At 34.5% G+C, this 23,639-nt stretch overlaps 1 protein-coding gene across 1 annotated transcript in view; it reads left to right on the forward strand.

Annotated features, from left to right (window-relative positions):
* Window positions 1–344: 344 nt before the first annotated feature.
* The window catches only part of LOC112651130 (ral guanine nucleotide dissociation stimulator-like), a 175,571-nt gene continuing 152,276 nt past the window's right edge, over window positions 345–23,639 (forward strand). The window contains exons 1-2 of the mRNA XM_035700038.2: window positions 345–380; window positions 14,396–14,440. Coding sequence (XP_035555931.2) covers window positions 14,398–14,440 — 43 coding nt within the window. The 5' untranslated portion in view covers window positions 345–380; window positions 14,396–14,397. The remainder of the gene's footprint in view (window positions 381–14,395; window positions 14,441–23,639) is intronic.

The raw sequence follows: 23,639 nt of genomic DNA on the forward strand, positions 1-23,639 counted from the left end.
CAAAGCCTATAGTAATTTCAAACTCATCTGCCCTTATAAAATTAGTATTAGGACTTTGCACACATAGGACATGCACTAAAATGATACCTTATTATAAGATGTGAATGCTAAATACTAATTGTTTTGAAATGTATCAGAAGAATTCATGCTCCTTGTAATTACTTTTTAAGCCACACGTGGAAAAAGTGAAGAAAAGAAAAACCTTTTATATTTCATTCTAAAGATTCTTGTCCTGTTCTATCAAACGGTGTTGGTTTTTACCCACCATTTTATGTACACAGCAGCATGAAGTTTGTTAGTTTGACTTACATTTTAAAAGTAGGAATCTTTTCTGTTTTAGCTCAATGCCAGTTGTGTGCTGACTGCCTGCTGCTTCCCAAGTACGTATCTAGAATTTTGTAGTTTAATTGCCACTTGCACAGTGGTATTGTACATAAACACAGCAGCTGCTACTGTATGTTGGAAGTGGCTCAGAAAAATCTATGGACACTGTTCAGCTTTGACTAAAAAGCCAAAAAATTTAGACCCAGCTGCATTACTCTAACAGCTTGGCAATATAACACCTTAACAAAAAGAATTCAACTCATTGGAAGTCTACTTACAATATGTTTGAGACCACACTAGAGAAAATTGCATGGAGCCATGTGGTCTAGTGGTAAAACTTTCCAAAAATGAAGATCATCTTTCCCGTTTTTTCTAGCCACAGAGGTCCTCATATTTTGTTCGTTAGTATTCTGTATTGCTAGAGATAGCCACTGGAGATAAGAAAGCTAATATGAAACTTGGATATCTTCCTGTTACCAGGTAGAGATTATGTTCTTTTTGGTTAAACCAATTAAAAATGTGAAACCAAGGGGGAAATGCACAGAAACCTTGACAAAAGACCTCTGTTGCAGCAGCTTGCAGACTTTAATGAACACTCTGTTATGTGGAAAAAGTGGACTGATGTCACATTTAAATCTAGTCATAAAAAAAGCCTTCTCAGTTTGTACTTAAGAGTCTACATAAGTATTTGTTTTTTGAAGCAGAAAGATTAGAAAGCCATTTTTCTTTTTTCTTTTTTTCATGTACAAAGAAAATGCAGGGCATTGCAATAAAAGAAATCAAGACAACTTCATTTGTTCCACTGCCTTGATATTTATCCCATTCTTACATAGAATTCTCCATATTTCAATATTTAGAGGTATAATTAGCATTCTTTGAAGAATAAATATCCTCATGCAAATTAGAAATATTATAGATTTACTGTCGGATATTATTGTTACCTTGATATCATTTGCCTTTTGATTCAGCTTTAAAATACCCAAGCTTATCTAGCAAGATCTTGAGCTCAATTCCATTAGAAATATGATATTATTTTTTAATCTTTAGGTGAACCCGGGCTATCCAAGTCCAGCAAAATGATGCCAATAGTTAGTCCTGCCAATTTTCGTGTTTTAGATATGTAAAGGAAAGAGAGTATTACGATCTATTGGCTTCAGATTTCTTTAGAGTACAGTAGATCTAAATCCAATGTCTGAAGAAATAATCAGAGCTATTTATTTCTCTCTTAGTGTTATAAATATTAAGAGACAGCTGTGGTAGACATAGTTTAGAATCACATTAAGAAATTTCTCTGAGGTAAATATTATGCAATAGCAACCAAGCTGCAAAGAGCTTTCAGAGCTTTTATTAAATCAGCAGAAATATCTCTTTTAGTTTTTACGTAATTGATTCAAATTACTATAGTCTAAATTTTAAGAAATGACTAAGTTAATTTATAAATCTGAATGTAATAGATGTATTTTTAATTTAATTAACAATTCATTATGCTACATGTTTTTAAGTACATCATGCTGAAAATTTTCCCAGTTTTTTAGGGGAAGAATTCATGCCAGTATTTCTATAGTGGCTATCAGTAGATAGTAGTATTATAAGCACCTTTACTTTTCTTATTTACTTTATCTTTGGTTCTCATTTTCTGCAGTTATTCAACTTAAATTTCATAAATGATTTTCTATAAAATTTGACCATCCCAAGATAAACTAAAGGTTTTAGTGACTGAATTTATATAATAAGAAAATATTAGTCACATTAATATCTAGGCAAAGTGATGAAGGGAGAAGACATGAATATGTTCCATAGAAAAGATATATCTGAAGAGCAGCCTGGGTGGCTCAGCGGTTTAGCACCACCTTCAGCCCAGGGCCAACGTGGTATGTGACAAGACTATTTATACCCAGTTTAATAGTAATTTATTTGATTTCACTTGAAGTATTTTAGTTTTGTAAATGGCATATTCTTTACATGTTTTCCCTCCCTTTTTTCAACCTGAGAGAGTTTATAGATGTATGTGCAAAATAGGGGGCTTAGTAATATATTGATGTTTGGAGACAGATTGGTCTGAATTTACAAATATTATATACTATTTTAGAATTGGCTGGTTTGGTTTTATGATTGGATTCTATACATCGATATCCTCTGAAATATAGCTGATGAAGTTGTGACTTCTCTTGATTGATTCAGGGTGAGATCATCTTTCTCAGGGACTTTCATTGCTTTCAGTGATGTTGCAATTCTCTGTAATTTGCTGCTGCATCTTCTAGTTTGGCTCTAATTAGATTGTGCTTCCTTCATCTACTATAGTGGGGTCACTTCTTTCTTCATGGGAGTGGTCCCATGCAGATTTATTGGCTCTTATTAAAGTTAAATTAAATTATCCCCATTGGGCATATGATGATCCCAGATATTTCATACTCTACAGGGGGAACTGGAGTAGGTGCAGGACTTGAGCCCTTTACACCTAGCAGGTCACTGTCATAATCCCCTGCATTCTTTTTTTCAAACTTCCCCCAATTTGTTACAAAATACTGTTTTCTTCCTTGAATCAGTAGAAAACTATTGTTGTTTTGTTTTTTCTTTGATACTACTATATGTTTCACTGTTTTATCAAAGGGACCTTTCCTGTTGCTCCAATTCGGAACTTAGAAGAAACGATTGGCATGTACTTCGATTCCCATGTTTATTAGGGATAGCTGCTGTCCTATGTTTAATGATATCTTCTAATTTTGTAAAATTATTGACATCTACTTACTCTATATTTTGCCTTACTTTTTTTCAAAAATTCTTTATCCTGTTTAATCACTTCATTTCTATCCCATTTTAATTATTTTAAATATGCACACATTTTGCATTGTACTACTATTTAATATTGCTCCACCATAAATGTTTCAAAATCATTTCCTCCTCTAACCACAAATTCTTTTTCAACTTCTCTCATTTTTTCTTTCTACTTTATTCTGCTCCTAGTCATTGTAAACTCCAGTTATTTGAAATACATTACTTTTCTCATCTATTACTACTACTAGATTGGACTTGATTTCCTCAATCACTTTTTTTTTTAAATTCAAGTTAGTTAACATAAAGCATATTATTAATTTCAGAGTAGAGTTTAGTGATTCATCAGTTCCATATAACACCCAGTGCTTGTTACATCATGAACCCTCTTTAATGCCCATCATCCAATTACCCATCCACCTACTAACCTCCCCTCCAGCAACTCTGTTTGTTCCCTGTAGTTGAGTCTTTATGGTTTCCTTCTCTCTCTCTGTCTTTATCTTATTTTATTTTTCCTTTCCTGCCCCTATGTTCATCTGTTTTGTTGCTTAAATTCCACATATGAGTGAAATTGTATGGTATTTGTCTTTCTCTGACTGACTTATTTCCCTTAGCATGATACTTTCCAATTCTATCCATGTCATTGTAAATGGCAAGATTTCATTCTTTTTGATGGCTGAGTAATACACACACACACACACACACACACACACACATCACGTCTCCCTCATAAATTCATCTGTTAATGGACATCTGCACTTTTTCCATTTTTTGGCAATTGTAGACATTGCTGTTCTAAACTTTGGGGTACATGTGCCCCTCTGAATCACTTTTTGTGACTTTTGGATAAATACTTACTCGTGCAATTGCTGAGTCATAGAGTAGCTCTATTTTGAACTTTTGAGGAACTTCCATACTGTTTTTCAGAGTGGCTGTACTCTTCGACCACTTCGATCTCATGATCAGATATTACAATAGTAGATTTATATTATGATACATTTAGTGCCCTGATACTCTCCTCCTGTCAACTTATGCCAAACTCACTATTTTTCTTTGCTTATTCAGTTTTCCTTTAAGGTTATGTACTTTATAAAAAGTTATAGAAAGTGCTGAATTACTCCATTTTAAATCCCTGCCACTAAAATTCTCTAGATTTTTTTAATTTGAATTCCATTTATGTTTCTCTTGTCTCTCAATTGTATCCTTCTATAGTAGCTGCTTTAAAAGATTTTCCATGGTTTTCAAAAATATCCGCACTTCCACAAGCCTCAGTGTCGATCGGCTATTTGGCTGTCTAACTATTCTTAGAAAAGGGATATGAGTATAGGTAAATTTCCATTTTTACCTGGAGCAAACATAGCATATCTCTCTATTACCAGTCGATCATGCTAATTTTTGTAGTATGGATGCAATGTTATTACCTAAGGGGCAAGGTTCTTGAGCTTCTTAAATATAGAAGATAGACTTTTTTGTAAACCATTGTCAAAATATATAATCAGTGAGGTGAATTTTACTCAAATGGAAATTTTTAAAATATGTTTTAATTCAGAATTGTCCCAGAAAAGCCAGTACCAATCATATCACTAAACTGTTGATCATTCATAGCCTTCTCCAGGACACATCATCCAATTTCTATAATGCTGTACATGCACACAAACTTGATAAGTGTGTCTAGACTGAGAATCTCCTGCCTGCTGGGCACAGCTGGAATATTGCTTCAAGCAATAACATCATCATTCTCTACTAAACCAGAAAATCCTGCCAGCAAATAAAGGGAAGGTCATCTTGAAAAATATCTTTCTAACATGCTTCAAAACATTCAACAACTTAATAAAAAGATTATGTAAAAAACAAAGGAGAACATTAATTTAAACATTAATTATTTTTATAAGAAAAAGTTGCCAATAAGAATTTCCAAGGTATTCCATGAAAATATTTTTATGAAACTTATAATGAATTATCAAAAGGAGTACCACATCTATTGCATAAAAAGAACATCAGCTCAATTTCTGCAATGCCAACAACAAATTGAGTTATTATTTCAGAAATCTTAAGTTCTAGATTTTGACATTCAAACCTTACACCTGGAATCTTTAAACCTCTTTTGCCAAGTATATAATATAATTCCCTAAGTTCTTATTACATGCATTAGAAAAACATTTTTCAAGAATAAGAGACAAAAGTAATATGCTTTTGAATTTAATTAATATGAAGAAAACATTACTTTTTGCTTTAATGAATATCAATAGGAACTGTCTTGAATAATAAAATATTTTTTCCTGAAAATACTAATAATTTCTCAAAATTGTATGTACTTTGATGGTGAATCCATGTAGGAGAATACATGCCCACATTAGCTTGTACATGTTTAAAATAACATGATCTTTTTATATACTCATCAGAGTCAATCTTCTTTTAAGAAAGTTAAATTATTCATACTTATTGTAAAATTGGTTATGCTTACTTTTTTAAATTTGAGAATCTGATTTGAAAAGTGGAAATTAAAGAAAAACCTAATTTCAAAAGGCAACTCAATGCAGGAGAACTGGGAAAGGTGAAAGTAGATACGATCTTATACAGAAATGAGTAAGCTAGTCTCTGTCTCACATAGAAAATGAGATTAGATCCATTATAATAACATAATGGAAGGAAAAATATGGTATACAAGCAAGGATCCAAAGGGCTGGATAGTTAAGTAGGGCTTATAGTGGAAGTTCTCTTTTCAACTCCCAATATCCCCCAAGTGATATTGGAAGGAAGTCCTCAAATGAGAGTAAAGATTGGGAAGGAGTTGTTGGAAATTTAAGGAGAGAAAAGAAGATAGGGGAAAAGTCTTCCATACAAGTGGGAGAGGAATAGACTCACATTATATAGTTGTATGAACCTATATGGAGAATTATTTATAGTTTGACTTTATGATAAACAATTGATAAGATTTTAACCAGTGTGTGATGTTTTAGTGTTACTGTGATAACCAGGAGACTCTGGTCCTTGGGGATCAGATGTAAAGAAAAAAAAGTTTTTGTTTATATATAATAGACAATTTTACTTTATACCACAATCTATAGGAGACCGTGATACTCTAATCTAAATTCAGCAAATAATTTATATAGATCCATTGTAACAATTATCTTTTGCAAAATGACAAACCACCTCAGTAATTTGTGGTTAATAAAACATCCAATCATTTGGTTCAAAATTCTGTCTTTTTGTAAATGTGGCTGAACTCTTTGGGAAATTATTTTGCTGATCTACAGACAGCTGTTGTTTAGCTCATGCTCTGCATTTGGAAATTGGCTGGTTGGCAGGGGGATGAGAGCAATTGAGGCATGTAGGGTTTTTTCATCCAACAGACTTACCCAAATTCTCCACATGATGGTGGTACAGGGATCCCAAAAGTAGAAAGACAGGAAGCCTAAAGGCTTCTTAAAGCCTAGTTGAAAGCTTGTACAAGGCATGTCTGCAATATTTTATGGTGGCCAGTTTAATAATCTAAGGTATTTTCTGTCTTACTGTTATAAGATCTTCTTTCTCATTTGTCCATAACCAATTTGTGGAAAAGTACTATCAGCACTACATCAATATATATCCTGGGTGCAACCACATCCTCCCATATTTCTATTGCTGTCAACTTGTTGCAACATCCATCCCCTTTTCCTGGGATTAATGCAATGATTCCCAACTACCCCTCACCTTATTTTGTTCCCAAACAAGCAGCTAATGATTAAGACCACTACAGTTTCAACATAAAACTCCAATCCTCGCAATACCTTTTCTTTTCACTTAGAGTAATAGCTTAAAGTCCTTACAATGGCTTTAATCCCGAGCACTGTATTCACCGTTTCCCCATTCACTGCATCATATCTCTCCGAATTTATCACATGTTGTTATTCTACTCATTTTGATCTAGCCACAGTGGCTTCCAAATCCCCTCTCAAATATACTGGGTACTTCCATTTAACTTTGTCTACATATATAGACAGAAATAGACAGGCATATATTTTTACTCCATATTCCAAGAATCCACATAATTTGTTTCTTATCTCTTCAAATATAATTTTCTCAGCATGGTCTTTCATAACTATATTAACTTGCACCCCTCAGTCATACTTCTTACCTCCCCTGACTTAGAATATATGAGATCAACCTTGTATTACGTAGATAGGTACATAGGTAGGTAGCTAGGCAGATAGATAGATGATAGATAGATAGATAGATAGATAGATAGATAGATAGATAGATGATAGATTAGCAGACACATACATAAAGACATATATACAAACATATACACACCTAAAATTTAAAATAGAAATAATGTTGAACTGGAGATCCCTGGGTGGCGCAGTGGTTTAGCACCTGCCTTTGGCCCAGGGAGCGATCCTAGAGACCCTGGATCGAATCCCATGTCGGGCTCCCAGTGCATGGAGCCTGCTTCTCCCTCTGCCTGTGTCTCTGCCTCTCTCAATCTCTCTCTCTCTGTGACTATCATAAATAAAATAATAATAATAATAATAATCTTTAAAAAAAAAGAAATAATGTTGAACTGTTTTATGTAGCAGTTTTCTGTGGTTACTTCGAACATACAAAAACTCATTAATTCACATAAGGTAAATATGTAACTTACTATTCTTCCATCCATTATACTTATAAAGACATTGAAGAGGCATACTGTCAAGTATCGCAACTTGAGTTAATGTTGTTATTTAAGGACAAAGCCATGATTCCATTTTAAAGTTGTCTGTATTCATATCCATATATCATATTTTAATGAACTATGTTGTCTTTTTGGCATCATCACATTTTATTAAGTAGGTATTATTACTAATACAATTTGAAAAGGAGAAAGTAGTCCATAGCAATTGAAAGTACATCAAGTTCATACTGTATGTGCAGCCAGGACTCCAACCTCATCAGTTGTATGATAAAGCCCATACCCTTGCTCTCCATGCCACACTTTTTACTCCATGATTCTAGCTTTTCCCACATCCATTCAGAATTAATTTTACACTCTAAAGTATTCTCTGCTCTTACATGCTTTATGATCCTTTTATATGCTCTTTCTTCCATGTGGACCATTTATCCCAATTACTTTTTTCCTATATACTATTTGTCCATCATATTTCTGCATTATATCATTCTTTGAGCACTTCAGCTGGGTGAAATGGCCTATCTGTATCTCATACTAATTTTAAAGTCTTCCTAATTGCCTGTTTTCCCTATCCCTCCCTGAAGGAAATTAAAGTCAGAAACCATCTCTTGATTATCATTGTAGCTCCAGGATTTTATATAGCATTTGTTACATGCTAAAAGTTCAGTTGATTTTTTAAAATAATGTAAAAGTTGCATTTATTAAAATAGTAGTATGTGAATTAAATGCATAATTAATGCTCTAATTTAGTGCAAGTACAATAAAAACATTAAATAAGAGAATGTTTATTTTTCCATTTAACAACAACAAAAAATTGTTTTTCCAAAAATAATTTCTGAAAGTCCAGCATGTAAGAAATCTTCCCAGGTCAAAACTAGGAGAGGTGGCTGGAGGGCCACCTGCTTGGTCTTTTGAGGGACTTCCTGAAGCACTCTATTACTGTGGAGAATTTTGATGAAACTCACTGCTATGGAAGCAAGAAAAGTGATTTAACAAAAAAACTTGAGGGAATCTGGATTTGTCATTGATTCAGTGTGTAACCTTGACCAAGTCAGGTCATTTTGCTCAGCCTGCTCTTTCACCTATAAGTTGAGAAGGTAGAGCAGGTGATTGATGGCATCAATTTCAGACTTAAAATTCTCTACATAATGAGTAATTAATTCCCCTCCCTCTTAAGATATCTTTCTCTCAGTATATATTTATCATAAGTCACACATAAGATATGCCATTGAGCACACACGTGCACACATACATACACACACAAAGCAAAAACAAAACAAAACAAAAAACAAAGAGCCTAAAATGCCTCTGCAAGAGAGCCATATTCAATCTGAGCTAAAATGGTAATTTGAATGAGGTTAATGTTGGAGGTCTTGTGTGCTATTCTAATTCAATACATGGACAGAGGCAATAGACTAAAGATATCTGAATAAAGAGAAAGATGTGAGTGGGATGCCTGGGTGGCTCAGTGGTTGAGTATCTGCCTTTGGCTCATGTGATCCTGGGGTCATGGGATCAGGTCTGGCATTGAGCTCCCCAACATGGAGCCTGCATCTCCCTTTAACTGTGTCTCTGCCTCTCATGTGTGTCTCTCATAATTAAACAAATAATCTTTTAAAGAGAAAAATGGGAGAATTCAATATAATTTGGGTACCTAATGTTTTAGAGACTTATTTTTAGAGCTATTTTGTGCCTCAGCATTTCTACTTCTCAAGCCTAGGTGTGACTCTTCCCAATGATCTTCTTAGAGCAGTAATGTAGCCTTGTCCATCAGATTTTTAAGATAGGAGTCTTTCACCAGGGGCTGGCCTTTCCTGGAAGATCTGATGTGAATAAAAGATTTCTTCTTCCTTTTAGGTGCTGAAAGTCATGATATGTTTGCCCTGATTATTCTAGTAGCCAAACCTAATAGGTTAGTTAGTATTGTCAATTAATGAAAGATTTTTTTTCCTTTCTTTTTTCTTTCTACCTAAGTCTTTAACTCTTACCATCACTCAATCCTTTGGGAAGCAGGAAGATGGCAGCAGAGTAGGAGGACCCTAGGCTCATCTCATCCCACAAACACAACTAGATAACACCACATTATCCTCAACACTTCCAGAAATCAACCTGAGCACTGACAGAACAAGCTCCACAACTAAAGAAAGTAAAGAAGACACATTAAAGAAGTTAGGAAATACAGAGATTTGGTTTAGGGAGATGGATCATAGGTGCTGCAGAAAGGAGGAAGCTGCGGCCTCAAAGAAGAGCCAAAGAGAAAGGAACAAGAAGAAAATGCACTAGGAGAACCTTTCCCCAAATTCCTTGGCTTGGCAAATTAGAGGGGCTGAATTTCATGAGTTCTTACAATCAGCGGGGCTTAAATCTGCAGTTTTAAAGGTCAGTGGCCTTGGCTGTGATAGAGCCCTGAGGGCATTGCACTGCTTCTGGAGAGATGGCAAGAAAACAGCTTGGGAGCAAAGAGCATGGAAACAGTGATCTGAAGAACACTTAGTGGGTAGATTATTAGGTCTTCTTGGAGTATGTCACTGAGAGGCAGCATTCATGGAGATACCTCTCCAAGAACAAAGGCATTGGCTGGGTACCAGTTACTCCTCCACCTCTCAACATAAACATAGAGACACCTGTGGGAAGCAGTAGAACACCAGCACTGCATGCTTAAGTTGCTTTTACCAAGCCCTCCCATTCTGTGCTCTGATAGCCCTGCCCATCTCAGGCATGCTTGCCTCAGTCTCAGCATAGAGGGTCCCTCCCCAAGAAGACCAGCACAAACCCCTACCCACACCACAGCTCTGAACAGAGAATCTTTCAGGGCCTCAGTTCTGGTAGAGGTAGTGACAGGTCTCATTTCACAAGCAAACCAGGGTATATCTAGTTAAAACTCACCATGTTTGGGTCAGGGACCAAACACTGCCAATAGCAGGCAAGAAGAGCCTCTGCAGATGACTGGCCTGAAGAAAAGAACAGTCAGAACACAACAGCAGTGTACACACAGCACACATCAGAGACATTCCCTGAAGTGCCTGGCCCTGGACACTACATGGCCTCTTCTTCATAAGGCCATTAGTTTTAGGAGCAAAAGACAAACTGGCTTTTCTAACACAGAGAAAAGGGCAGAGACTTAGACAAAATGGGAAGACAGAGCAATTTATCTCAAGTTAAAGAACAAGATGGGGCAGCCCCAGTGGTTCAGCAGTTAGCACCACCTTCAGTCTGGAGCCTGATCCTGGAGTCCTGGGATTGAGTCTCACGTCGGGCTCCCTGTGTGGAGCCTGCTTCTCCCTCTGCCTGTGTCTCTGCCTCTCTCTCTCTGTGTCTCTCATGAATAAATAAATAAAAATATTTAAAAACGAAACAAGATAAGGCCACAGCCAGAGTTGTAAGCAAAAAGATATAAGTAACATGTCTGATGGAGAATTTAAAGCAACAATCATAAGAATATATACTGTGCTTGAGAAAAGAATAGAAGACATTAGTAAGACCCTGACCACAGAGATAAAAGAGTTAAAAAAGAACCAATCAGAGATGAAGGGTTCAACAAATGAGATTGGAAACATGCTCGATGTAATGACAGTAGGCTGGAGGAAGCAGAGAAATGAATTAATGACCTATTAGACAAAGTAACAGAAAACAATGAAGCTGAAGAAAAGAGAAAAAAAAAAAAAGAATTATGCAGAATTAGGATAGACTTAGGGAACTCAGCGACTTCATCAAACATAATAACATTCATATTATAGCAGTCCCAGAAGAAAAAGAAGAAGCAAAGGGAGCCAGAAAACTTATCTGAAGAAACAATAGCTGAAAACTTCCTTAAACTGGTGAAGGAAATAGACATCCAGATTGAGGAGACACAGAGAATTCCCATCAAAATCAACAAAAGCAAGCCAACACCAAGAAACATTATAGGTAAATTTGCAAAATACAAAGAAAAAATCCTAAAAGCAGGAAGACAAAAACAAAGAAAAACAATAAAATAAATAAATAAATAAATAAAATAAAATAAAATAAAATAAAATAAAATAAAACAAAAAAACAACTTACAAAGGAAGACCGATCATAAAGTTAGCAGCAGATCTTTCCACAGAAACTTAGCAAGTCAGAAGAGAGTGGCATGATATATTCAAAGTGGTGAATAGGAAAAATCTGCCAGCAGGAATGGTCCTTCCAGCAAGATAGAATGATCTTCTATCATTCAGAATAGAAGGAGAGATAGTTTCCCAAGCAAATAAAAACTAAAGGATTTCAGGACCACTAAAGCAGCCCTGCAAGAAAGGTGATGAGGACTGAGTGGGAAGGAGAGGCCAAAAGTGACAGTACAAAGGAAACACAAAAGCTGTAAAAATGAATTTCTGTAAAATTAATCAAGGAACTCACACACAAGAAAGGGATAATAATATAATAACATATACCTAAAACATGGGGATCAGAGGAGAAAAGAATGAGTTCAAATTTGAATGACATTCAATTTATTTTAGACTGCTATTTGCAGAAAAGATTACATACAATCCTAATGGTAACCGTATATTAAAAAAATAATAAACACACAAAGAATAAAGACAAAGAAATTCAAATATATCACTAAAAAAATCAGCAATACGAGAGAGAGAGAGAGAGACAAGGAAGGATCAGAGAAAATCCCCAGAAGTAACCAAAAAACAAGCAATAAAATGGCAATAAATACATATGTATCAATAATTACTTTGAATATAAATGGACTAAACTCTCCAATCAAAAGACATACAGTGTCAGAATAGATTAAAAACAAACAAACAAACAAAAAATCTACATGCTGCCTACTAGAGACTCATTGTAGATCTGCAGATTGAAAGTGAGGAGTTGGAGAAACATAATGTATATGCTTATCAAAAAAAGCTGGAGTAGCAATTCTTCTGTCAGACAAACTAGACTTTAAAACAAAGACTGTAACAAGGACAAAGAAGGAAACTCAATAATAATAAAGGGGACAACCCACTTTGATAAGTCTGGCTAAAGGTTTACCAATTTTATTGATTTTTTTTCAAAGAACTAGCTCCTAGTTCCATTGATCTTTTCTTTCTTTCTTTCTCTTTCTTTCTCTTTTTCTTTCTTTTAGTTTCTCTATCATTTACTTCTGCTCTAATCTTTATTATTTCCTTCCTTCTGCTGACTTTAAGCTTCATTTGTTGTTCTTTTTCTAGCTCCTTTAAGTGTAAGGTTAGGCTATTTGAGATTTTTCTTGCTTCTTAATGTAGGCCTATATTGCTATATACTTCCCTCCTAAGACAACTTTTGCTACATTACAAAGATTTTGGACCATCATGTTTTCATTTTCATTTGTTTCCATGCATTTTTAAAATTTTCTTCTTTGATTTCCTGGCTGACCCATTTATTGTTTAGTAGCATGTTGTTTAAACCCATGGATTTGTGGTCCTTCCAAATTTTGTCTAATGGTTGACTTCTAGTTTCATAGTGCTGTGGTCAGAAGAGGTACATTGTATTATTTCAAACTTTTTGTATTTGTTGAGGCTGGTTTTGTGGGCTAACATGAACTACTCTGCCTATGTCTCTGCCTCTGTGTATGTGTCTCTTGTGAATAAATAAATAAAATCTTTAAGAAAAGAAAAAAGTCATATGTAAGCTGCATACACTAACATCCAATTATATGAGACATCCTCTTTTCTCAAGTAGCATTTCATAGAAGTTGGTGTCCAACATTTCCTAGATTTTCATTATAGTTTTACCATCTCTATTCTATCTATATATGTTAAGATATATGCTATATTTTAAATATTTAAATGTATAAATTATCTGGTTATTTTTGTAACCGACTTTTAATTTTATTTCACTAATTTAGAGACTATCCCTCTATGATACAAGTTTTTTGAAATAATTTCAGTTATTTCAAACTGAAATACAGGCATATGGTTGGGTTCATCATATTCCTCAATTTATGCAATGTTATGGGTCTGTGCAGACTTTTTCCCACTTAACTATTTTATTTGATAAAATGTTGTTTTTTAAAAAAATATTGTTTTGGGGAGCCTTGGTGGTTCAGTTTATGAAAATGTCTGCCTTTGGCACAGGTTATGATCTCAGGTCCTGAGATTGCACTCCACATTGGGCTCCCTGCTCAGCAGAGAGCCTGCTTCTCCCTCTGTCTCTGCCCCTCCCCTCTACTCATCCTCACTCATTCTCCTTCCAATGAATAAATAAAATATTTTTTTAAATGTAGCTTTGTGTGTGTATAAATATTTTAATATTTTATTTTTTAATTTTTTTTAATTTTTAATTTTAATATTTTAATACATTGCACATCTCATACTGCTTTCTCATTAAGCATTATGTATTTTTAAATCCACTCAGATAATTCTTTTTTTTTTTAAAGATTTTTTTTTAATTATTTTTTTTATTTATTTATGATAGTCACAGAGAGAGAGAGAGAGAGAGGCAGAGACACAGGCAGAGGGAGAAGCAGGCTCCATGCACCGGGAGCCCGATGTGGGATTCGATCCCGGGTCTCCAGGATCGTGCCCTGGGCCAAAGGCAGGCGCCAAACCCCTGCGCCACCCAGGGATCCCTCAGATAATTCTTTATACATTAATTCATTGCTTCTCATTGTTCCAGTAATAATACCCCCTGGTGAACATTCACTGCAATTTGTGTATCCCCTAGGAATGGACATGTGGTTTGTCTCCAGGCCCCTGAATAGACATCTAGGTACGTGCCACTCTAATGTTTGTTTGATAATTTTGGGATGTACTCAAGAATAGGATGGTTGGATCATAGTGTATATATGACACATTATACATTGTTGTCTGTAGTAACTCATTCAGTGCATTGCTCTACCTTCTGCCCTATGACTAGCAGTACCTGCCAGTTGAAGGTGTATCCATCTGAATTGGGCTCATCAAGAAAAGTGAGCAAAAATGACCTCTTCACACTCAAAGTGGCAGCCCTAAGATCCCTTATGTGCCCCTCCCAATCCCCTTGCTTTTTTTCTCTCTGCCATGAAAATGTATTATCCTAGATCTGGCCTCCTACTTCACCAAGACCCCAGAATGAAGACATGTCTAAGACAGATAAAGACACACAAAACAGTAGAGCAGAGCAACATGAGCAAGAAATAAACTTCTGTTACTGTGAGCCACTGAAATTCGAAGGCAGTTCATGACCATAGCAAAACGTAGTAGAAAATTATGATGATGAAATGAATTATGAATTTCCATAACTATGAGATAAGAGAGATTGCTTTCTAGAATAATCAGTCTACAGAACTAAACAGTAGTGCAGAAGGTTTCCATTTCACTAGAGCAGGGCCAACACTTGACACCAACGAGCTTCGCAATTTGTCCCAAACTAACAGGAGGAGAATAATACTTAATTATTGTTTTATTGTTAATGTTCCTGATGACCAATGATGTTGAGTATCTCATCACACATTTATTACATTTAATTTTTTTTCTCTGTAAATTATATCATTTTAGGTAGGGAAGCAGTATTATTATTTTTTTTCAAATGGTTTGACAGTTTTTCCCTCTTTTACTAGACTATCTTTTCTCTCTTTCTTTATGGTACCTAATTCAATAGTTGATTCTATCTCTGAATTTTCCCATTTTGCAGATGGGTCAGATTGTCTGTTCTTGTGAAAATTCCACACTATTTTTATTACTATGTACTATAATAATGTCTTCATAACACCCAGGGAAAGACTTTCCCCCATTCTTTGTTTTTACAGCCTGATTCACCTTCAAGATCTTTAGTATAAGATATCCTATAACATACACATGTTTATAAATGTTATAAATACATAAATTTATAAATACATAAATATTATAAGGTTCAGCAATTTGCCTAAGAAGGTTTCTGGATTTTTATTAATATTGCGTTTGTTTTGTAGCTTGTGGAATCTTGACCTTGTATAATATTATCTGAATGCCACGAAGCATAAATGACAAGAATCTTTGCTGCAGCCACTTTCTCCAGACTTTCCAGCTATTTAGTTCCTCTTTTGGTTTGCTGTTAATCATTAATAATATCTTAGCTTTTGTTCCTTTTACGAGTTGACCATTAGAAAAAAATGCTTTTATAGGTTGATCGTTTTATTTACAATATTGGGAATTTTTCTTATAGCTATTGTTTTGGCTTATTGTTTCTGTTGTCTCCCACCCGTCCATCCCCCAAACTCCAGGCTAAGGACAATGTCCTTTAACTATCCATGCTTTCATTTTGGGATAATGACAATAATCCCTCCCTTCAAATCCATTTACCTCTATTGCACAAGTGGCTAGGTGTCATGCTAGATATCAGGAATTGTATCTCTAAGTAAGAAAAGGAGAATAGGCATTTGATGACAAGAATATTGGTATTGTCCACTTGAAATAATTTTGCTTTTTTATTTTTCTAATTTATTTTTTAATCACTTAGCAAAGACATTTCTTAATAAATTCTTTTTGAGAGATTTATATCTTGAATAAAGAGTTGGTTCCAAAAGTCCCTACAATATTATTAATTTTTTGCTATATTGAAGGAAGAATCTAGAGCTAAGTGTTTATTTGAAAATTTAAGTTTTAGTGTTTAATCGAGCAATAATAGAATTGCTAAAAATTAATGCTGCTTTTCATGCACATTGTCTATTAAACTATAATTTCTAACAGGTAAAATATAGTGATCTTTTAGCACATAATGCTATTAGGCATTGAAAACAATAATTATTTACCAAAACATAGTGAAGTGGAGGGTCTCCATGAATTCACATTTGTAGATTTGGTATTAAAGATTAAAGTAACGCAGAATGTTAAAAAAAAAAAAATGTTTGATTAGGAAACATCAAATGAAGCCAATGTGTGACTGCAAAGCTATTTTGCCAATCCTGTGTACTCTCAGTTATTTAGCAAATGATGATGGCACGTTTTATATAACATTTATGAATGCCTGCAGGCAACATTAAGACAATTCTTCAATTAGCTTAACGGACATATTCTAGAGGAAACAAAAAACTGTTAGTTATTTTTTATATGATTTAGCAGGAGTAAAAGCCATAGCAGAATTGGGAAAAGAAAACATTGATGGCAAGCTACAGATGTTATTTCAAGGACAATATTGGAATGGTTATTTCAAAGGGTATCATCCTGTTAAGAGCTGAACTCTGAGTTCTTCTACTTCCCTGAGATCACTTTGAAATGGAAATGATAAGAACCTTTAATGTCTTGCCCAAATAGGAAGGTGCGCAGAAATCAGAGCTATGCTTGGCAAGAGATAAGAGGTATTACAAATAAAGCTGGGATGAGCAAGTATAACATGCATAGTCCCAACAGAATAATGAGAAGATAGAATGGCCCGAGACTGCAAGTGGAGATATAGGAGTAGTTAGAGATACCTTCTTTATGTGTTATCTTCTAATAGTGACTATATAAATATTTATTCTGTGAGTAGGGATATTGTGGCAAACCTGGATCAAAATTGATATGCACGTTCTTATTTCCCTCTAGAAATATCCCCAAAGATTTTCTACATGATATTGTTTCCTCTATTAAAGCTGAAGTAGAAATTATTTTAATCTCATACAGCCTTGGTTATATCATGTATTAACCTATCTGTGTAGGAAAAAAAATGTAAGATGAAACTGTGGAAGGCTACATTCAGATTTTATGTTAACCGTAAGTGCCAGAAATAAAGAACACAATATACTTAAAGTTGCACTCAGGAAAATTTCATAGATATGGCTAATAGAGTTACGGCACTGAGTGTATCATCCCGAACTCATTCTGTACAAACACTGAACTCCAGAAGAGCTTGATCTATTTTTTTTTTTTTTTTCTGTTTACCAGAGAACTTTTACAGGGAACTTCCTACAATATTGATACTTGTTATCTTTCTTTATTGTTATCTAGAGGGAGCACTTTTTAAAAAGTAAATGGAGTCACCCCTGTGTATCAATGAGGAAACTTATAGCTCAGCATTGGACAGCTGAGACCAGCAGGGTGCTCCTGCTGAATACAGATTCATCGATTTTTCTCTTTCTCAGAAAGTTACTACTCCATTCACTCTGTCAAAACCCGTGCTTCCAGGCGATGTAGGAACATGCTGGATGTGAAGTAAAATCACACTGCTATATAGGTGTCTGTGACTGTTGCTTATTTAGACAAGTTTCAGAAGGCAAATAATCTAGTGTTCACTTACATTATAGAAATAAATAAACCAAAAACCCCTTATAAATAAATTAGTTCATCTAAGTTTATAAGAATATTATGTAACCCATAATAACTGTCTTCTATGTGTAAGTTTTTCCTTTCCAACATATAAATACATATTTAGTAATGACTATTTCTTCCGAAATACAACCTTTTAAAAAAATTCCTACTGAGAGAATAAGTGATTTTTAACACCTGCCGTCTAACAACATTTTTAGAATAATTAAGTTTTAACACTATTTTACCTTACTAAACCAGCTTATTTAAATTAAGATCTTAGTTTGAAAACTGGAGCTTAGTTTATCACTCAAAATTCTGTTTGATTATTTTTTAAATCTACATTTTCCATTTTATAAGAATATAAGCTTGAATGTGAATAACTAAATGCCTATAATAAACTTATATAACTTAAATTTTATTTTATTTTTTTAACTTAAATTTTAGAAAAGAGGTATGTCTATTGCATAACTGTAATTCAACATTTCTTTGCTTTTAAGTCATTGCAATAATTCTAACTGAACATCATCAAAGATATATTTTTAAAACTCCAGCTATAAGTTTTTCCCTTATCTGAAAAATATCTTCAAATAATCATGGTTTAAAATTTTGAACAAAAATTTTGAAATCTTACTGATTATCAGAGATAAGCCTGAGAGTATTTTTTTTTTTTCTGAGAGTATAAAATTAAGAACACTAGAGTAACTGATAATGTATGCACTTTAGGGAATGTGAAGCAAAGCTTTCAGAGAGATCCCAGATAAAGATATCAATAAATTCATTGCAAATGCTGCCAGATATTTTTGTTTGTTTTTATTTTTGTTTTTAATAGCACAGACAACTTTTTCTCCTAACTTTACTGATTATTGTGACAAATAGCCTTCTTTGCCATGATCTTGCCAACCTCAACCAAGGTTTATACTGCCACCTAAATTTAGAAATAACATCTTTTATTTTTCTCTATGTGGCAAAGCTCTGTTAGTCTGAAATTTCATCAGAGGTATAAAGTAGCATGTCATCTTTAACTGACAACGACTGGGTATAGCAGGGATATTGAATTAAGGCATCATAAAATGTTTAGGGAGGCATGATAAAGTTGTTAGGTAGTTGTTCTATTGGCATAACAGAAACTCTCATAAATTACCCAGAGTTGTGATATAGATAAGGAAAATATATTGCAAATGGTTAATTAGATAAGGACCATTAAAATTGTAAAAAGAGCCTGTTACAGCTATATTTATATTTATACTCCATATCCATTATCTTTTTTTTTAATTTTTATTTATTTATGATAGTCACACAGAGAGAGAGAGAGAGAGAGAGAGAGAGAGAGAGGCAGGGAGAAGCAGGCTCCATGCACCGGGAGCCCGACGTGGGATTCGATCCTAGGTCTCCAGGATTGCGCCCTGGGCCAAAGGCAGGCGCTAAACCTCTGTGCCACCCAGGAATCCCCCTCCATTATCTTTTTAACATAATTGGTAATGAAATATTGAAACTACATCCCTCAAATCACTGGATTTCAGTACTCTTACCTAATAGGTCATAATATAAATGAAATAAATAATATAAGTGAAATGAATATTACTCTTGCAGTGTGTGTGTATACACTCTACATTTGACTGTAACAATCAATATTTTCAAGCCTTCAAATATATAGCAACTCTACTCATTTTATCTGGACCTTGATTTCTCTCTAAAAATTTGTACACTAAGTTTTTAAGGATTAAATTAAATCTTTCTAGCCATTTAAATATAGTGTGGTTAAAGAAAAAAAAAATGAAGACAGTGTGGTGAGTTATTACTACAAGAAAGACTTTGAGGACCTAGAAAGTATAGTCTTTTTCCAAGTCAGACTTTTAAGAAACTTTTATTAGTGTTCATTTTGAGGAAATGACAATTTATCCTGATTGTCATTTTCTATTCAAAAGGGGGGAGGCAGTTTGGTTAACATGCATATGGCTGAATGGTTATAAGAACAAATTGAGTCACATTTTCCTTAGACACTTTTGTAAGTTATTTTGTACTATGAGGTCAGTAGTATCATAGTTTCTCAGGGATATGATCTTGACAGAAAAAAAGCAACTGTTCAGTTTCATTAAAAACACAAAAAAGTATGGATATACTTAGAAAGCATCATTAAAATACTCCATTTATTTCTCTCTAATGCAATTCAGGTATTCTTCTGCATGTTCTAGGACAGTTCTTCTCAAATGGTAATGTAAAAACAAATCACCTGGGTATCTTATTAAAATGCAGATCTTATTCAGTACAGCTGGGTTAGATCCCAAGGCTGGATGTCTAGCAAATTCTTAGGTAATATTAATTCTGTTGTTTCCTCGAAATACCTTTTGGTAGCTTCTAGGTAATGCTGTTCCTTCTGGGTTCTTAAACCACATAAAATATATGATATTCATATATTTTTATATGAAAGGTGAAATTTAACACCCTTCACATTTACACTTTATCATAATCTCAATTATAAGAGACTGGTTTTATGGTCTTAATTTTATGTCCAAAAAGGCTTATAGTTAATACCCCATTTGATTAAAAATATTAACCAAATTAGATCCTAAGATTTCAGATATTTTGATCAATTTTTCTCTATTAGCAATCTTCCACATTTACCATTGGTTCGACATAAAATGGACTCTAATAAAGGATTCATAACTCACTGACAGAGTGTCACTTAAAAGAAAACTGATGGATTTTATACAGATTTTAAAAAGAGGAGAAATAAAATAAATTTCTTTCTGGGATGTTTTGGAAAACCCAAATACTTGTGCTTGTTATCTTTCCAGGCTTAATTCATTAAGTATCCTTGATCATATAGATTTCTGTGACTTTACCTAGTTTAGCACCCAAATCTATAAAGCATCTGTGTTGTGAACGGTAACAAAAACTGTGATGAGTTCCATGTGTCTTTATACGTCTTTGTGTTTGTGTAAATTGTGAACGAGATTAAGACAGGGAGATGAGACAAACAGAAAAGAGAGAAGGAAGAAAGAAAACATCAGAAAAGTGCAATTCTAAATTAACTTAAGCAGCTGAAGTCTGGGATTTATATTTGCTCCATCTTGTTCTTCAAGACCACAAACTACTGTGCTTCTGCTGCCTGCATTTTCTAACTGGGTAGAGAATCACCTGATTCACCGCCTTTTTGCCTTTGCTTTAATGACATGGAAGATCCATATAATAGTGGAATTTTATTTCTTACCGGAAAGTCAAGAAGTGCTGAAAAGATATCCCTGGTGGTGTCTTCATCAGATTTGTAAGATTCCACCCAAATCATGTTGTTAGTATATTACAGTTTGTGTGCGTGTGTGTATGCTGGTTGAAAGATTCCCATCAGTGTTTCTGTTTAGATACAAGAAAACCTTTAAAATTGACTACTGATAGTATTTGTAAGATTTTTTCCTCATATTGTACCCCAAATAAACAGTGACACAAAGCAGGACATACTACTACATGCTTTATTAATCCTGAGAAAATATGCATTACCTGATTCATTCCTGCAGTGCATTATTTCATTTAGCAAAAAGTCAACAGAAGAGAACAATCCTCTAGACTGGCTTGATTTACAATGATGTGGGGTGATTGGTTGAAAGATATTTGGACTGGTTGCACCTCCAAAATGAACCAAACCTGAGGCTCTATTTCCTGGGTTGGTTCCCAGATCATAACTATCTAGTAAACAAAATTATATCTAGGGTGTTCTCAATATCTTCTCCACTGTAATCATTTATATAAAATCTCTTTGTAATACTTTTTTTATCAACAATTCTTGTATATAAATGTGTTTCACTTAGGATCTAGTTTTGTAGCTTCCTTTTTCACAATAGGAATGAAGAAGGGGGGCTAAGCTCTTGTGTTGTCTTCACAAAACCGTCCATTGGGTCTTGTATTGCTATTATCTAGAAAGGAGGGATTCACAGCATTCTCCTTACTCCTGAAAATTTTCCTCCTCCCTATTGATATGAGAGAGCCTGGTTCTTGTCTCATGGAATCGGAGAATGAATCTCAGGGATGACAGAGAGTGGGCAAAGCGGTAGTTTATTAAGCAGAGAACAGAGAGCTCTCAGGAGTGAGAGGGGTCCTGACAGGGTTGCCCCTGAGGGCTTTTAGGGTCTGTCTTTTATAGGAAACTGATCAGGGAACTTGAATTTCTTGTCAATATCAAGGTGGATATTTAGAACAAACATGGTGGACTGGTAACCATCATAATAACTGACAAGATGTTCTTATAAATATCATGAGCCCAAACAAGGTGTTCCCTGCTTTCTGGTGACTATCTCCTACATAATATTTCTCTACACCAGGGATTTCTGTGAGCCTAGTCAGGTAGCCCATGGCCTTGAGATTCTTGTGCATCTTGGTTTGAGCAGGGACTATTGATAACCCCTTAATGACATATTTCTTCGTGGCTTGGTTTCTGTGATTACTTAATAGCCACTCAAGGGAGGTACTCCCTCACATTTTGGAGCTAGGGAGCCAGGTTTATTTTTTCTGTTTTTATTGTCTTATCTCTGTTTTCTTGGGATGGGTAGGAGTCTAACTCTGGGACCTTTCCTTATCTTTCCCTGCCTTGTCCTGTCTGCCCCTAACTCCTTCCTACATCAGTATCAAATTATCCCACTACTCAAACTTTCAGCAAAATTATCTCAAGAGACAGAACTCATCTTCCCATGCCTTTTTTGCCTATTTGTATCAATAACAACAAAAAAAAAATCCCCAAATCCTAGGCTTTCTTTAAAATCTCAGCTTCTCATGTTCTTACAGATGCCATCCTGACATAGCACTAGCACAAACCTATATTCTATCTCTCTCCAAATATGGAAAATTTTTCTCTACACTTTCTGGAACCCACATCTCATCAATTTATTATGATGACTCCTTCCATATTCTTGTCCCACATGAAACCTGAATCTTTTCTATGACTGTTAGGCTGTCACCCTTCCTTTCAAATTCTCTGCAAATCACTGGGAATGGTGATGAACAGGTGTATTCTTTACTCCTCATTACAACTTATGTACCATAGTCTCTCTGTCCAACTAAAACCCCCAGATTTCAAGCCCATGTCACCAGATGATTTTGCCTACTTTGCCATTCAGATCAGAAATTCATAAGTCCTGGTGCCATGTCCTTTATAATATGTCTTGAATATATTAGCTTGGGGTTATCACTTTCCTTTTACACTATACCTGTCTTGAAAATTCTGGTCTTCCAATTGTTAAAAAAATATTATTAAAGAGAGGAAAATGCCTTGTATGTATCTAGAAAACAAAACTCTCCATCATGTCAATAAAATTTAAAAAATAATTTAAACAGAAGGAATCAAAGTGGTAAAAAATATGTAAATATTAGTTCTCACCTTACTAATCATGGGAATGCAAGAAGCTGTGAAGACTATATATCCCCAAAATAGGCAAACTTTTTTGACAAAAAAATAGACAAAAACTAGTATGTCAGGTAATATCAATGATGGTGAGAACACCAAGAAAAGAGAACTCTAATATCCTGCTGGTGGCAATGTGTTTCAAAAGCATTTATAAAATATAAATTTCAATAATAAAAATATAAATTTTCAATAAAAGTGAATATACATGTGACGTATGGCTCATAGATTATATTTCTTGGTATTTAACCTGTAGAAGTGTGTATCAACATTGTAATTGTGATAACCAGGAAATAAGTAAATGTTCATCAGCATGTAATTGAGGCATATTTAGATA

Source organism: Canis lupus, chromosome 16 (assembly GCF_003254725.2).
Source record: "Canis lupus dingo isolate Sandy chromosome 16, ASM325472v2, whole genome shotgun sequence".
In the NCBI taxonomy this organism is placed as follows: Eukaryota; Metazoa; Chordata; class Mammalia; order Carnivora; family Canidae; genus Canis; species Canis lupus.